General features: G+C 33.8%; 1 protein-coding gene across 29 annotated transcripts in view; it reads left to right on the forward strand.

Annotated features, from left to right (window-relative positions):
• LOC127867079 (unconventional myosin-Va-like) overlaps positions 1-17,816 on the forward strand; it is a 114,500-nt gene that overhangs the window by 84,833 nt on the left and 11,851 nt on the right. For all 29 annotated transcript variants that reach the window (XM_052408031.1, XM_052408036.1, XM_052408033.1 and 26 more), the window contains one exon: positions 11,054-11,174. In XM_052408031.1, coding sequence (XP_052263991.1) covers positions 11,054-11,174 — 121 coding nt within the window. The remainder of the gene's footprint in view (positions 1-11,053; positions 11,175-17,816) is intronic.

A 17,816-nucleotide genomic window follows, 5' to 3' on the forward strand; every position in this document is an offset into this window, starting at 1 on the left:
TTAGAAATTCAGCAGATGACATTTTAGCAGATGACAAATTACCCAGCATGCAAATTTTTTAGGGTTAAGTGTCTTCCAGGATTAGGTCTCTGCTGTCCACTCATACTTATCAGGGACACAACTTTCCGCTTTGCAATTTTTCATGTTTAAGATGTCTCTTCTTAGCAAATAATCAGTGTACGGCGAAAGTGTCATCTGTGTGACACTAGCCTGTGTGGATTGCACAGGCTAATTTGGGATGACACATTACGCACATGCATTAAGCCCAGTTTTCCTAGAACTTGGCTAAAATGTCTGAGAATATAAACCAGTACATGAAATATCATCACCACTAGCTTATACAATTATGCAGACAGATGTTGGAGTAATAAAAACATGAGGCTTTCTACATTCACTGGAACATTCTGAATATTTCTTGATGCGTTTTGTTTAAGGTATAAAGCACAGCAAATCTTTTTTTATTATCTTAGGCATTTAAAAAAATGTTAACTTGGGGACACAAAATAATCAGTTGTATAATCTAGAACAAGTTGTATATTAGAATGCACATAATCAGCTGTTAAAGCAGTTCTTGTATATTAGAATGCACATAATCAGCTGTTAAAGCAGTTCTTGTATATTAGAATGCACATAATCAGCTGTTAAAGCAGTTCTTGTATATATTAGAATGCACATAATCAGCTGTTAAAGCAATTATTAGAATGCACATAATCAGCTGTTAAAGCAGTTATTAGAATGCACATAATCAGCTGTTAAAGCAGTTATTAGAATGCACATAATCAGCTGTTAAAGCAGTTCTTGTATATTTTTTGGTGCCACCTGTAAATAAAAAAGTAATGTGGCCATTGGTTTAAATAAAATGTTTTTGGGAGGAGTCAGTCTAAATTATTACAATTATTTGTTCTGCGGTAGCCAGTCTAAATTAAAGAGAGCTTGTTGTTCACACCTTGTAATATAGAGTACAACTTTATGATCTTATATATCAATGCAATTACAGGGGGTGTCAAAGTAATCTTTTCATTGCATAATCCCCTAACACTGGTTTTGTAGACATCAAGACTACACAATGACATCTAGATGTGGCTGTATTTCTTATGTTTGTCAATGTTAGTGGGATTTATACATGATATCGAAGAAGGAAGATATATCCAGTTTACCTGTGTGTGTTTGGTGTTTTAACCTTAATAAGGCTAATTTATGGTAGTTTAATTTCCTGAAATTGTGTGGATGTTGTTTTGTTATCATGAACCTGATGGAGTAATTGTCACATGATAAGAGGTATGTTTTATTGTTTAATCAATTTTACTTTGTAGACATCATATTTCGTGATAAGTCTTTTAAAATTATTTTATCAATGGTATATAACTAACATTTTAAATCAGTAAACTTCTGATTAAATTTAATTTTTAAATCACAAAGTTTTCAAAAAAGTTAAAATAAAAGTCATTTAAGGAAATTATGTAACAATTTCCACCTGACTTTAGGAGCCTCGTTCTGCGAAAAATGGACTAAATGCATGTGCGTAAAGAATCTTCCCAGATTAGCGTGTGGATTTTCACTATGAAAAACTTCCCTTAAAAAAATACAATAATAATAATGCATTATCATTATGTCTTCAAAAATTGTCATGTTTTTTAAGACCTGTCATGTTTCTTAATATTCTTGTGAGCTGTACACGAAAACAAACTTCACGTATTGAAATCAGTGTTCCATTGATTTCATCAGAATTCATGGTTGTTTCTTGTGGAAATGTTTGTAGTTAACAGTTATTTAAATATATCAAGTTAAAGTATCCAGTTGGAGTATCTCATGAAAACTTTGAGATACAACATTTTATTTATATATTATATTTCATAAACAGTTAATATCTAAGCTATTGTCGGCAGAAAATAAATAACAAGATTATAAAAGAACCTTCTTAAATAGCATAATGACAAGACAAGAGGGGAGGCATGATTGTTCCAAAAGAAACATGGCATGGTTGTAAAAATGGTTAATATAAAAGGAGGTATAGTTAATCTCATACATTGTCTGCTAGAAGATATAAATATTAATAAAGTTATTTATTTAATGATTTGTATAAAATATAATTAAGTTTCTTATAAAAATGGCATTTTTTAGAGAAAAATTATATTTGTGTAGCCATGTATTAGTTGTGTATCCCTTTGAAACCAGCTAGAGATATGGTTTGAATACTCCAGAAATACCCCACAAATGCTTGTGGCTTTTTATGCCCCCCGGTTCGAATGATCGGGGTATTTTGTTTTTGGCCTGTCTGTCTGTCATTTTATCCCAAAACTTTAACCGTGATTAAAGTTTTGGGATAACTTTTGAAATATTGAACATAGCAACTTGATATTTGGCATGCATGTGTATCTCATGGAGCTGCACATTTTGAGTGGTGAAAGGTCAAGGTCATCCTTCAAGGTAAAAAAAAGAGTTCAAAGCGGCGCATTAGGGGGGCATTGTGTTTCTGACAAACACATCTCTGTTATTTTTCTTTTCAAAAATTTCTATCAAATTCTTTCGTAGCCAGTTAAGACTGTATTTTCATAGCTATGGTACATGCATATTGCACTTATTGGATGATAATGACAGGTCATGATTGGCAACACAGTTGGATGTCACAATGACAAGATAGAAAACATAAACACTGTCAAATATATAGACATGATAATGACCTACAAGCATGTATGGCATGATCATAAAACAAATGATTTTTTTGCTCAGATGAGGTTATAAAACATTACACAAAGACCAAACTTTGTTCCCATTAAATACTCAAGAGAAATTAACAAAGTAATTCAAGCATTCAATTTGGATCTTATGGTCACTCACTGGTATCAGGTAAAAATGGTAATGCTTTAATCAGTTTATCTCAATCAATTATATCATGGCTACTCCCAGAAATAAGGCATTACACTGTATTTAATTTTCAATGACAGTGTAACTTTAAGTTTTCACACAAATATTGTGTATCTAATTTCTTTCTTTCATCCTTGACTGGTTTATCTGATGGAGCCATTTTGTCATTCAAATGTTGAGCTTGAAAGAGTGACAATTATCTAGATGACATTTCTCTGTGGTTAATCAAAACTGGATTTAAAAGGAAATATTTTATCTCTTGAGCTAACAGATTAGACTTGTTTGTTTTGAAGGTAATTTTTTGGTATTTTAGTTTATCCTTAAATTGTATAGTTTCTATTAAAAAAATACTTGCTAGTTTATACTTTTGTTTTGTTGTATTTCTTCTGAACTCCTGAAGAAAAGGTAAACATAAATCCAATCTATTTGTTGCAGTATATTTATTTCAATTTATAAATTTTTAAGTTTGTTTTATTATTCATGATATTAAAATTGTATTAGAAAAGAAAAAGACAAGTTCATGTAATTGTTTTATTATAAATGTGTAAACATGTTGTTTGTTTTATAATAAAGAAAAAGTATATGTGTATGTAATACTTATGGTAGAATTAAATACTGTAAATATTATAACTGTTTTATGTAACGTGGCTTTTATAAACTGAAGAATTGAGACATTATTTGGGTATGGAAATACAAAAACAATTCACTCTAGCCCTCCTTTGAATGCTATAAAAAGCAGTGTTTAGTGGCTACACAAAACTTGTTAGGCATCCATTCATTTGAATTTTAATTGCCACACCAATATGCTAATTGAAAATGAGTGCTATTGATGTTAAATTGGGCAGAGATTTGAAGTACAGTGACTGTTTTGTTGGTAATTTCATTATTTGCTGTTTGGCACATAAATTGGGAGATCTAGTAAGGTTGTTTTTTAATTCAAATAGTTTTAAAATATTTTTATTAATGTAGTTATTCTACCTTAAATTATTTAAGAAAATATACATTGAACTATGTTATTTATTGAACTAAAAATATTAGCTTAAATGTTTATGATTAATTTTGTGTTAAAAGTGTATTGACCCAATATTTGTGGTGATTTGTTTGTTCAATCATAAAGTTGAATATAGGATTAACTGACTTGACACCTGGCAATGTACATGTAGCTGCACATTGTTTTGAAAAAGGTCTTTAACCCTTTCAGTACGGGAACCGAATTTTAAAGGCCTTTGCAAACAGTTTGGATCCAGATGAGACGCCACAGAACGTGGCGTCTCATCAGGATCCAAACTGTTTGCTATTCTGATTGTATTCTTTGAAAAAATCGAAGAAAATGCTAATTTTAGAAATTCAGCAGACGACATTTTAGCAGACGACAAATTTCCCAGCATGCAAAGGGTTAAATTATATAGTTCAACAGCAATTTGTAGAAGTATTACTAAACATTGATCAAAACTATGATGGCTCATGGCGTGATGTATCATGATTAATATAAGACATGATAGATTTGTTAGCTTACAACAAATAACTATATATGATCAATGTTTTTACTATCATTTAGGGAATATGGGAGATGGAATATACTAGTTTAACATGTTTTGTTTTTGTTTCATGGGGTTAGTTTGCCTCTGTTTAGTATTCATTTAAATCATTTTAGTTTCAATGAACCAATAGTTCTACAATGTGCTTGTTGCTAGCTTGAATATATACTGAGATTTTATCAGTATCTCATAGTTTAATTTTATATTCCTGGTGATACAACAATTCAGTGTTATGTGTTCCACAAGTTTTGTTTTCACGGAAGATTGTTTACACAAGATATTGGTCCAAAGTTGTCAATTACCCCAGCTATTATCACATTGTTGGGAATGGTCAGCTGTAAATATGTCAGGGCCAGTGACTGATATCTGTGGTCACATTAAATATCCTGCTACTGACCTGAAATCAGGGCTAGGGTGGGGGGTTGGGTTTCCTCAAAGATTTTCACATACATATATAAAATTATATAATCAATATTTCCACGATTATTATCCCCCGCCATAAGGCGTAGGGATATTGTTTTGGTGTTGTCTGTCCTTCCGTCCGTCCGTCGGGCATTATACACCATCGGATAATAACGGAGTTATGGCCCTTTGTATCTTGAAAAAATGCTTTGTGTGTGTGTCCGGACCCATATCTTGGAAGTGCTTCGACGGATTTCATCGAAACTTGGTATGAGTATATATATGGATAAGAGGATGATGCACGTTGGCGTTGTCCATCCGCCCAGAAAACTTTTGTGTTCAGAAGTATAATGGCAGGGGATATCAATTCTACGAATTTGCTTGTGTTTTTAAGTGCTGTTTGTGAAATGCCTCACCATCTTGGAGACCATTATGTTTATACATGCTATAAGTATTTAACACAATGATTATATTATTATTATTATGATAGTATACTTCGAGAGACTCTCAAGTTTAAATAATTGTTGAATACAAGATTGTTTGCATTTGTTTCAGATTTGTGACCTAGCAAATTCCTGGCAAGGATGAAAACAAATGAATATAATTAAAATTTACAAAATAACTTACACAACTGATATCAAACAAAAAGTGTAATACAAGACATGGCAAACATTGAAGAAATCTGGAAGAAGTTGGAAAGGTCTGTGAAAGCAAACACTGCAGAGACTGACAAACTGTTTGAGAACCTTGAACATGCTCTGGATGAAAATGTAGATGATGTTGATGCTGATGCAGAATATGATGAAGACTCCTTTGAATTGTATGAAAGTGATGCAGATATTGCGCAAACAGATGAGAAGGGTCTGTCAAGAGAATTCACTCTGACGGGTTACGATATAGATGTGCGGCATTTCAAACCAATAAAACCTGGAGGGGAAAAACAAGGCAAGCTTGTACACGAACATGGGGCTAAGATTGATATTGCTGGAGACCTGGATATGGGCAAGGGAGTTGACTCTCATTATGCTGATTTCCTTAAGGATTGTGGGGAGATTACAAACTTGTCTGCAAAGGGAGATGACTCTGATGAGGACTCAATTTCTGAGCGTTTCTCCAACCATGTGTACATCATGCCTAAAGTTGTACAAACCAATGGCGAATCTGTTGCTGTCAACAGAACTGGAATAAGTGGAGGACAGACAATAATAAATCAAATGTATTCTTCAATGGATTCTGTTGAACAATCCAGCAAAGCAAACATGTCCTGTGCGTGCGAGGAGTGTGTCACTGGAACTAATTATGTCCCCTGTCAGTGTGAGGCATGTCTGGAGGAGCTTAAGGGTGACCTTGACCTTGACCCCAGGGATGTGACCTTTGACCCTGGGGATGTGAAATCTGATCCCAGAGATGTGACCTGCTACTGCGAGGAGTGCATTGCTAGGTGGAGGGAGCCAGACTATACCTGTCAGTGTGACCAGTGTCGCTATGCCAACCTGCACAAGCAACAGCACCATGGTCATGGAAACCATGAGTCGTTTGAGAACAACAACAACATTGGTGCGCTGGACCAGTGTAAGTGTGAAGACTGCGTACAGCAGAGGTCATCATTGGAAGTTGAAGGTCACACACCTGAGAGCAGAAGTTACAGACCCTTGTTCAAGGGTCAAAGGTCAATGTCTCTTGCCACCCCAAAAGATTTAATGAAAAATGACATCCGACAGCTGCGTAAGATTTCGCTGCTGATGAAAGAGGAGAAAAGTGGGAGGACAAGAGTGGGAGGGTTTGGGATGTTACCTCCCTTGAATGAGGGAGACAACTCTGAAGCATCTTCTGACCAGGAAGACAACTCTTGTCAGTCTTTAGAAAACAGTTCAACACTTAGCTCCCTTGATGAGGACGTGCTAAAAAGTGATTCAGATGACTGTGACAGTGAATATATTAGCCAAGTTGAGTCTGCCAACTCACCAGAGTGTTCTAGGACGGACACAGTGGCCAGGAATAGTGCAATAGAATGTAGGCTAGAAAGTTTGGAGAGCAGTGCAGGAAGTTGTGATACCAAAATCTTAGCAGATGGTGAGGAAATTAAATTAGAAAAAAGTTGCAAAACGTTGACAAATAATCACAATTTCAAAGATTTAAGATGTGATACCATACTATTAGATGGGCATAATTTAGTTCAAGATTGTGTTACAATGGGAAATAAAGTGAACCACAGTGGGGAACACTTGACCAAGTTTGTGAAAGGTCAAGGTCTTTCATCAGTAGATATGGTTGATGGTACAATACATGACAGTGTAGCTCTTACAGAAGTGGGTAACAGATACGTTAGTAGTGAAACCCAAGGGGGTGGGGAACACACAAAATTATCAATAGGTGAGGATAATGTAAGAACAAGTTCACTAGGATTTGGAGTAATGTCTACAAACAGATCCAAACTGACTGAGGATATGACAACCGACCTTACCCCTAGGGGCGGAGATACAACCAATACCTGTTCCCCAGGGGTTGGGATGGGGGTAGGGGTGGGGGAGGGGAGTGTGCACTCAGGGGAAGACAGTCAGGTAGAGGAAGACCGGGCATGTCTGTGTGAGAACTGTACCGAGACCCCACCCACGCAACATTCTATGTCTCAGCAGGCCCAGATCAACAGGTCAGTAACCATGGTTACCATCCACATAAAAGAAACATCTTTATTCTTATAAAATAAGGAGCCATCATGTAGGTATGACTTATCGCTTTATTGGATTGGTGTCATGCAATCTTTATACTATTTAGTTTACTGTACCTCAAATGTTAACGAAGAATACTCCTGTCAGGATTTTAAAAGGGTATTTCTCAAATAAGTCAGTGATACAATAGTTGAAACGGATGTCATACGAAGACATATACCTCCAATGCCCCAGAAAGTAAGTATTATTTTTTTAAAGCTGTTCATGATCAGCATAGGCAAACATTTCATCTTCAATAGGCACTGAGGTAAGTAGGGTTAGTCCCTAGATCTAATTACCCATTTCATGTTGATGATCACACTTTCCATATGTTTTTATAATGTTATGACTTACATGTAATATTTTCACTTTCTTTATGCAAAATGGTGTTGCAGGTTAAGATACAGAATGCTGTTAATTTTCATGTCTTTATTCTGTTGTGTAGTTCAATTTGTTTTTTTGGCAGATTTTTAACCAGGTTTTCCGAAGGAAAAAACTGGTTATTAGATTGGCGAATGCGGGCGGGCTGGCTGGCTGGCTGGCGGGCTGGCGGGCGGGCGGAACAAGCTTGTCCGGGCCATAACTATGTCGTTCATTGTCAGATTTTAAAATCATTTGGCACATTTGTTCACCATCATTGGACGGTGTGTCGCGCGAAATAATTACGTCGATATCTCCAAGGTCAAGGTCACACTTTGAGTTCAAAGGTCAAAAATGGCCATAAATTAGCTTGTCCTGGCCATAACTATATGTCATTCATTGTGAGATTTTAAAATCATTTGGCACATTTGTTCACCATCATGGGACGGTGTGTCGCACGAAAGAATCACGTCAATATCTCCAATGTCAAGGTCGCCACGACTAAAAATAGATTTAAAAGAAAAAAAAAAATTACTAAGGGGGTTAATTTTTTTTGTTCATTTCAAAAGTTCAGTTTGAGTTTTCTCCCTTTATCAGATTTTTTTTTCACAATGAAAACCTGGTTTTGTGACAATTTTGTCCCTTGTTATTCTTTAGTACAGGGCTGTAGGGTCACCTTTGTTGTTTCCCTTCATTTAGTTATTTAACATACTTTTGATATGCCTAAAGAAAGGTCAATAGGAAAGGGAAAATGTTATCTTGTAATTATTTTTTTATTTGTTTTGTTCAGTTTACTGGAGAAGCAGTCAGGGTAAGATGCGGTCTAACCTATTATCTTTACTATGATTATGTTACATGTTGGTGCTACCAGCAATTTGTGGTCAGGATCTATAAGGTCTCTTGTTTTATGTCACCCTTTTTTGTGTTATCATTTGTCCATTTTGATGGGAACATATAGAAAAAGTTAAAATGTGTTGCCTCTTTTCTTTGGATTCTTATAGATGTTATTTTGTGTCTAGTTATTTAGATTACCAGAGAAACATTGGGAAGGATAGAATGTCAGCTACTGTGTTCCTTTGATGTGTTCATGTTACTATTTGTTCAGTTTTGGTGGAAAATTAGTAGCGATTCAAAAAAGTGTATACAATTTGCATGAATAGCTGTGGCATTGACACCATATTTCCTGCATATTTAATACATGTGTCTATTTTGTCTGTACCTTATGTGCACTTTTTACCAAAATATGTTTGAATACACTGAAAAATATTCCTAACACGTTCTTAAAATGCACTTACATATGTAAGCTTACTTATTTTGTGGTAAGGTGTTGCTTTTTTGTTTAAAAAGGAAAAAATACTTAAGTGTATTTATGCTGTAAGAATGCAGAAAAACAGGTTTCTGTTACATTTGATAAATGCACACTAAATACAGAAATCACATGATGCCATAACCACTGAGTTAAATGGTTATTTAATACACTTTATTCCATACATGCCATACGTCCCGAAATGTCCGGGATTGTCCCGGAAATGAAGAATGTGTCCCGCAGTCCCGGAAATCTGTCAAATGTCCAGGATTTTTACAAAATCAATATATACATTTATTTTATGCTTTCCTGTGGTTTATAGAGAAATATCAGTGAAAGAAAACTGGTATTTCACTGTTTTAAACAGTGAAAAATAACAGTGAAAAATATCAATATTTTTCACTGTTTTATTACTGAGAAATGACGTCATTTTTTCGACGAAATGACGTTATAAATCCAGCGACATTATCCAGTTAAACTCTTTTACAATGTAAATTAACGATAAAAAAAGCATAAAATAAATAGAAAATTTGTTGGATTTTATGGAATATCAATTTTTATTCACTCGTGATCATAAAAAATACATATTTTATACGATCACTCGTGAAATAAACTCGATATTCCATGGATTCCAACAAATATCCTCTATGTACCTTATCTTAGGCTTAACTGCACCTCGAATCTGTGTTCCCACTAATCTGCAGCGTCTCCATGGCAATGCCTACCCGAATAGGTGACTACGCTATGTGTCAAAATTGATCAATTAACAGGGGTCCTGTTATCATATCGATTGTCTCACGCTCGCAGTCAAACCAAAAGGTGGCATTGTTTAATGTGGTTGTTAATTGGCTTTAATATACTACATTTTAATTTCCCTCTGTGTAAGGGCAAAGGAGTTGTTCACACATCTGCTGTGTGGTTGTGTATTAGTCATGCATGAATTTACCCTGTGTCAATATCAATCTATAGTTTCAGTGGCTTTGTTACACCAAGCACATTTATTGAACCATATTGTATACTCCTCCACGATAAAATCGTGGGCAGTTACTTCGGAGACTTTTGATGAAAACATCGATGTAATGTCCTCGTGGAAATTGTGCATTTCATGCATAATTCAGTTATATCAAAACATTTATTTTTACGCGAGATGAAATTTAAAAAAAAACACACACAAACAATGTGTATCTTTATTGTCTTTAAAATAATTAATTATTGTAACAATTACTGTAACGTATACTAATTAAACAAAATGCGCATCGCTTATTAGGTGAATATATTACACGATTTTACGTTGCTAGGCGCACCTTCCTCTTACATCATTTCAACAAGTTAGCAGACTTTAAAGAAAATTAATTGTGACTCGTCAAATATGGCAAATAAAGATTGAATTAACGATGGAGATCATACACTTAAAAAAGATTAATGAAATGCCTGTGATAATCAACAATGCATAAAATCGTTTGAGCTCCTAACAACATATTGATTAGTAATGTACTCAATTTACGATGTGAAAAAAAATGCGTACCAAAAATGCATATATGTCTATATATATATAGCTTTATGTATATATACATGTCCCATAAAATTGGCAAATATCCCATAAAATTGAGCTTAATGTCCCGGAATTGGTTTTCCTGCAAACTTTTAGGTAGATTTGGAATGCCCTGAAATTATACTCATTTTTTGTGTTTCAATTGCATTTCTTTCAACCAAATATTTAGGTTTAGTGAGCTGGACATTTTTACTCTCCTTCCGTTCTATTTCTTTGTTACAGATATGTTTCTTTTGTTAAGTTTTTTGGTGGATTATTGTGGTAGTGGAATGTTACCTATTTGCTTTGTTTTCTGTCTGATCATTCTGTCTCTTTCCCCCAGATTGTTGGAGCAGCAGTTGCAGAAGACAGAGAAGGAGTTGAAGAGTCGCACATCAGAGTATGAGGCTGAGTTACAGGACTTGAGGAGGGAGAATGACAAGCAGAACAAACTCATACAACATGTGAGTGAAGCTTTAATATATATGCTTTTCATTGGAATACCATAATTACCGCTCTTAAATATGAGCTTAGCTGTTGGTTAACAGGGCTTAATACATGTGCTTAAAGTGATATCATAGATCAGCCTGTGTTATCTGCACAGTCTAATCAGGGGTAACACTTTCCACCTTTACTACATTTGCATTTAGAAGAGACTTCCTTTGAACAAAAAATTCTATAAAATGCGAACAGTGTCATCACTGATTCGCTTGTGCGGATACACATTGCAAGAAACCCTGTTTCCCAGAACGAGGCTCTTATATATATATATATATATATATTCAGTGGAATATACAATTATATTGGTGATGGAAAATTCGAATTCTGTGATAAAAAAATTGTTGTTTAATCACAATATTTTCCTATGAACAACATTTGTTCACAACTGCCATTTACTGTAATTGTTATTTACAATGATGAATATATACAAACATGTAAGTACTAAATATCCTTGAACAAAACTATTATTTAGTAACGCACAAAATAGTACCCTTTTTTTCTAACTAACTTATGAAAAACAGTTTTTGATTGATTCATCTATTACAACATGTGAAAGACTACATAAATGAGCATTACAAGTCTAACAACAATATGTGAGTGTGTTTTTTTTCATTTTTACTTGTTACAGGACTATGGCTAATTTACAAGGAATTATTAACCCATTATGAAATTCTTATTCTTTAACTGTGATTGACATAACTGGAACTAAATGGCTAAAAGTATTAGCATTAGAAATGAGAAATAAGTCACAAGTAAAATGAAGTCACCTAAGTTATTAATAATAGCATTAACCATAACATTTGTTTTAAGCAACTAGTCTTGAATAGCTCTGGCCTTAATATTTGTAGTGCACTGTAACGTTAAGTAGATGGTTTCCATAGTTTCATAATCTATAAGATGGATTAATTGTTTTAAAAGCTGACAAAGGCATTTTGTTTTGTTTTTATCAGGTTTAATTAAAAGAAACCATTTAAGTATACAGGTACCAGTAAATGATTGTTTAAGTGCTTTGTGTAAATCTACAGTTTATAAGGATATTCCACTGCCAGTTTAATGTAAATAAAATATACCTGAATTTTTTTTCTTGATTGTTCTCTTTTACTTTGATTGACACTTAAAACATCTTATTGCAAAAGATTTATATTTGAACACCTTAAATTCCCTTGTAAACTTCACATGGATCTTTTTTTTAACAAGGTGCATTATATGAGTCTAATACGTTGGTGTTGTGTCATACAATGTAAGTATTCAGACACCCTAAGAAGTTGATAAAACATTTTATGCAACTTTATACTGCAAATTGATTGAGTAAAATGAAGGATTTAATACAGACTGATTGTTTTTATGTATAATAATAAATTGCTATCATGGTGAGGGGGTTTAATATACAATGTGAGTCTCATGAATTATGACAATTGTGGCAACACCTTATGCTGCATGTGATGTTATACCTCGTGATGAAAATCTGTACTTACTCTAAAGACACAAATAGGTGACCTTGACTCTTAGTGTAATTGTTCACCTAATTCATCTGCTTGTATGAAGTATCTCTCAGGAGGTGTAATAGTTTATATAACACATTGTGGTTTATTTTTTAAAAAGATTGACACAGTATTTAAGTTTAACAAATAATACTGTAATTATGATAAATCAGATTTTAACATATCTGACTAAAACACTGTATTATGTGAATTTGGAATAAGACATTAAACTTGGAATGGGCATCATTTTGGTGATTTTCTTACATAAAACTGTTCATTTCATGTTCCGAATGTATGCTTGTAATCTTGTGTCTATGATTATAGTATAATAAACCTTGTTAAATTACTTTTTAATTAAGAGTGATTGTTTTTTTATAAAAATTTTAAATGTATTTTTAAGCTGTGTTCTGACATGGACACACTTTCATTTGTTGAGGATTTAAAGTCAATGAAACATTCAGTATTGCAGTAAAATCAATTTAAATGATGCAATTAAATATAGAAGTGTCCTTTTTACTTATAATTTGTCAAAATTATTAAATACAAAATGTAAACTTCATATAATAAACTGGTGAAAATCACAGTTAATTCCAAGATTGATGTTATATTCCAACATCACAAAATAGTTTACTAAAATATTCATTGAAAAAAAATGGGGAATTCCAACTGTATTATCTGGGACGTCCAAAATTTAAGGCTTGGAAGTCAGGACTTCCAACTTTTGAAAGCTAGTGGAAGCACTGGTTTAGTATTTTTAGGTATCTATATCATATATGCTTGTCATTTTATTGAACTGGCTAAAGTCTGTGTTTGTGATTTAAACAAATATGTATTAAACAAATTGTAAAAGTGACACTAGTTTTGGTTGTCATGGAGAAGTATTTGTTGTCATGGAACTGTTTGTTTACAAATGGCAGCTGAGTGATATCAGAGCAGTATGTTGAACTTGTTGTTGTTGTTTGCCAGTTTGTGAAACCATCATGGTTGTTGTGAATATGTTATGTTGAAAGTACATTTTTCAATCAATGTTTTATTGAACTTTATTTCAGTATTTTCAAAATTAGTTTGAAATGAAACAATAAATATAAAAAAAATATTGAAAGTATTTACTTCTAACAAGTAAATTAAATGCTTAAACATTTTAATTGCTGCAGACAAATAAGCCTCCCTTCATTATCCCTTGAAAAGAATAATAGCAGACATATGAGTCTGTCTTTGAGGAAATAAGGCTTAATGTATGTGGGTCAAGTTCTGGCAGATAGTTTTGTCCCTGATTAGCCTGTGCAGACTGCGACGACACTTTATGCTCGTGCATAAAGCCCTGAGTGAGGCATTTATTATGTAAATATCACTGGCACAGATAAATATCCAGTTGATATATTTTCTTACTTGGTTGTCATCTGAGATAAATAATATACAATGTTGGCCCTTTATTCAATGTGACAATGCCCCAGTGGTCAATGTGGCCAGCAGATCAAAATTAATGTTTGCATAATGAAAGAAACTTCATCAAAAGTTTGTTTAAAAACCTTAACGTTTATTCTATAAACAATTTTGCTAATATGAAAATAATTCATATAATACATGTATATCAACAGTTTTCATTGGTTGAACTTGGTGGCAAAGGTAAAGAAGTATAAGAACAAAATCTAAATAAATAATATGAGCCTTGCTGTGGGAAAACTGGGCTTAACCCTTTGCATGCTGGAAATTTGTCGTCTGCTAAAATGTCGTCTGCTGAATTTCTAAAATTAGCAATTTCTTCATTTTTTTTCAAAGAATATTATCAGAATAGCAAACAGTTTGGATCCTGATGAGACGCCACGTTCTGTGGCGTCTCATCTGGATCCAAACTGTTTGCAAAGGCCTTCAAAATTCGGTTCCGGCACTGAAAGGGTTAATGCATGTGTGGTAAGTGTCGTCCCAGATTGATTACCTTACAGTCTGGTGTAAAGTGTCGTCCCAGATTGATTACCTTACAGCCTGCACAGGCCGATCAGAGATGCCACTTTCCACCCAAACTGATTGGATAACTTTGATAAGAAGGGATTTCCTTGAGATAAAGTACTATGAAAGCGGAAACCTACGGTACCTGATTAGCCTGTGCGAACAAGGGATGACACTAGACTTAAATGTGTTAAGCCCACTTTTCTCAAATCAATGCTAAAACATCTATAAAATGTATCAAAAATGTTGTAGCACATGGGAAAAGTCTGGTATTATTTTATATGCTTGAAGTTAAATCATGATTGATCAGTTCATATAAGTTTGGATATTATGAACAAAATAAAGGCATTATTTATTTAACCAAATATTAGTGATATAAGAAACATGTATTCAAGAAAAAATGGGATACAATGTCAAAAATGTTACTTTGTTGTAAACACCATAGTAATAAGTTGGTTTGCAAAATAGAAAAAACAAAAATACTAACAAAACTTCCTGATAAATCATTATAGATTTTTTATGGTGTAACTCTTTCACCACCATAATATACATTATCCTTAAATATTTATGGATAAGATAATGATTCAGAAATCAACGAATAAACACAGAATGCGGGTAAGTGGGACCTAGCTGTTTCTTGGAATGAAATGTGTGAAGCATATTGAAATATTATACTTGTTATGGTTTTGATACTAAAAACAAATATAGGTTGTTTATAATTTGGGGAAATATGATGCATTTTTGTGCATAAAACTATTAGTTATTAATTTTTTATGGATTTTTTTTACGGCATGTTTCCTTTGATTTTTGTGTTGTTTGTTTTGCTATGAAGTGCCTTGATAATGAAAGAAAGAAAGTATTGTATTACATAATTTAATAAGTGAATGAAACAATTTGTAGGTGCATGTATGTTGTTCTATTAAAATATTTCCATTTCAAAGTTTAAAATGATAGTTTGTAGATGTTAGCATGTTTTATAAATTCTAATTATGATCTTATTGAGTTTGCTCGGGACTGAAATGAATTAACTTCCATTGGTCATGCTCATAATAATTGAATCATTGATAGGTAATTCGGGTCCAATGATTTGTCAGGGAGTTATTTCCCTTTGCTAATTTATAAGTTTCTCCCACTCTGCGCGAAATCTCAGACACTTATAATCCTTAATTATATGATATGATCATAAGGTGGACATGGAAATAATTGTGTGGGTGGTCCGATCTGATGATTTCTGAGGTAGTTATTTGAATATCAATCTGTCAATTATTTATGGATTGAGTCAGTTGTGAGTTATTGCCCCTGATGCACAATGTCTGGAACACATTGAATCGTGATTTGATGAAACTTTTTAAGCAGCATTACTATATGGCCTTTGTGCGCAAGTGACAAGTCATTGTTAGCAACTCATTTTCAGTTATTGCATGCTTGTAATAAAACATCTTTTAATGATTTTTATGTTTATGCCTGAGATGTCACAAACTATTGATCTGAATTTATTGAAAGTTTACGTGTGGTAATATTTTAGGATGTGCCCATATTGTTGGGTCATTCTGCATTAGTGATGTTTGAAGGACTTATTGACATTTGAGTTATAATTTGTTTCTGCATGTGTTCTTGGTTGTTTATGTTTCAAGTTTGAACAAATAGGTATAATATAGGCTGGACATGCAGGTATTGTCTTATTCCACTCCAATGTGAGTTCACTATCATGGTTCTGATCTTTGGTCTTTCATAGAGTTATTTTCTCAATTCCAAATGTTCTTGTGCTTTTAATTAGCCGGATTTTTTTCGAAAAAATCTCGGCTTATAGATTGATGTTGTCGGGCGGGCGGGGGGGCGGGCGGGCGGGCGGGGTGGCGGCGTGCTCGAAAATGTTAAAGTTCTTATTTCATGGTATAACTTTGGTATGCTTGGACCTAGAGTCTTCAAACTTGACATGAAGGTTGGCCAGGATTAACAGATGACCACTGGTCATTTCAAGGTCATTCATTTGAAGGTCAAGGTCACTGTGACCTTCAATATAAAAAATGTTAAAGTTCTTATAACTTTGGTATGCTTGGACCTAGAGTCTTGAAACTTGACATGAAGGTTGGCCATAACTAGTTAGTAACCACTGGTCATTTCAAGGTCATTCATTTGAAGGTCAAGGTCACTGTGACCTTGAATGTAAAAATGTTAAAGTTCTTATTTCATGGTATAACTTTGGTATGCTTGGACCTAGAGTCTTCAAACTTGACATGAAGGTTGGCCAGGATTAACAGATGACCACTGGTCATTTCAAGGTCATTCATTTGAAGGTGAAGGTCACTGTGACCTTCAATATAAAAATGTTAAAGTTGTTATAACTTTGGTATGCTTGGACCTAGAGTCTTGAAACTTGACATGAAGGTTGGCCAGAACTAGTAAGTAACCACTGGACATTTCAAGGTCATTCATTTGAAGGTCAAGGTCACTGTGACCTTGAATGTAAAAATGTTAAAATTGTTATAACTTTGGTATGCTTGGACCTAGAGTCTTGAAACTTGACATGAAGGTTGGCCAGAACTAGTAAGTAACCACTGGACATTTCAAGGTCATTCATTTGAAGGTCAAGGTCACTGTGACCTTGAATGTAAAAATGTTAAAGTTCTTATTTCATGTTATAACTTTGGTATGCTTGTACCTAGAGTCTTCAAACTTGAAATAAAGATTGGCCAGTACTAGAAGATGACCACTGGTCATTTCAATGTCATTCATTTGAAGGTCAAGGTCACTGTGACCTTAAATGTTAAAATGTTAAAATTGTTATAACTTTGGTATGCTTGGACATAGAGTCTTCAAACTTGACATGAAGGTTTGCAAGCACACTTAGATGACCACTGGTCATTTCAAGGTCATTCATTTTAAGGTCAAGGTCACTGTGACCTTGAATGTAAAAATGTTAAAGTTCTTATAACTTTGGTAGGTAAAAATGTTAAAGTTCTTATTCCATGTTATAACTTTGGTATGCTTGTACCTAGAGTCTTCAAACTTGACATAAAGGTTGGCCAGTACTAGAAGATCACCACTGCTCATTTCAATGTCATTCATTTGAAGGTCAAGGTCACTGTGACCTTCAATGTTAAAATGTTAAAATTGTTATAACTTTGGTATGCTTGGACCTAGAATCTCAAACTTGACGTAAAGGTTTGCAAGCAC

The sequence above is a fragment of the Dreissena polymorpha genome, chromosome 2, assembly GCF_020536995.1.
Source record: "Dreissena polymorpha isolate Duluth1 chromosome 2, UMN_Dpol_1.0, whole genome shotgun sequence".
In the NCBI taxonomy this organism is placed as follows: domain Eukaryota; kingdom Metazoa; phylum Mollusca; class Bivalvia; order Myida; family Dreissenidae; genus Dreissena; species Dreissena polymorpha.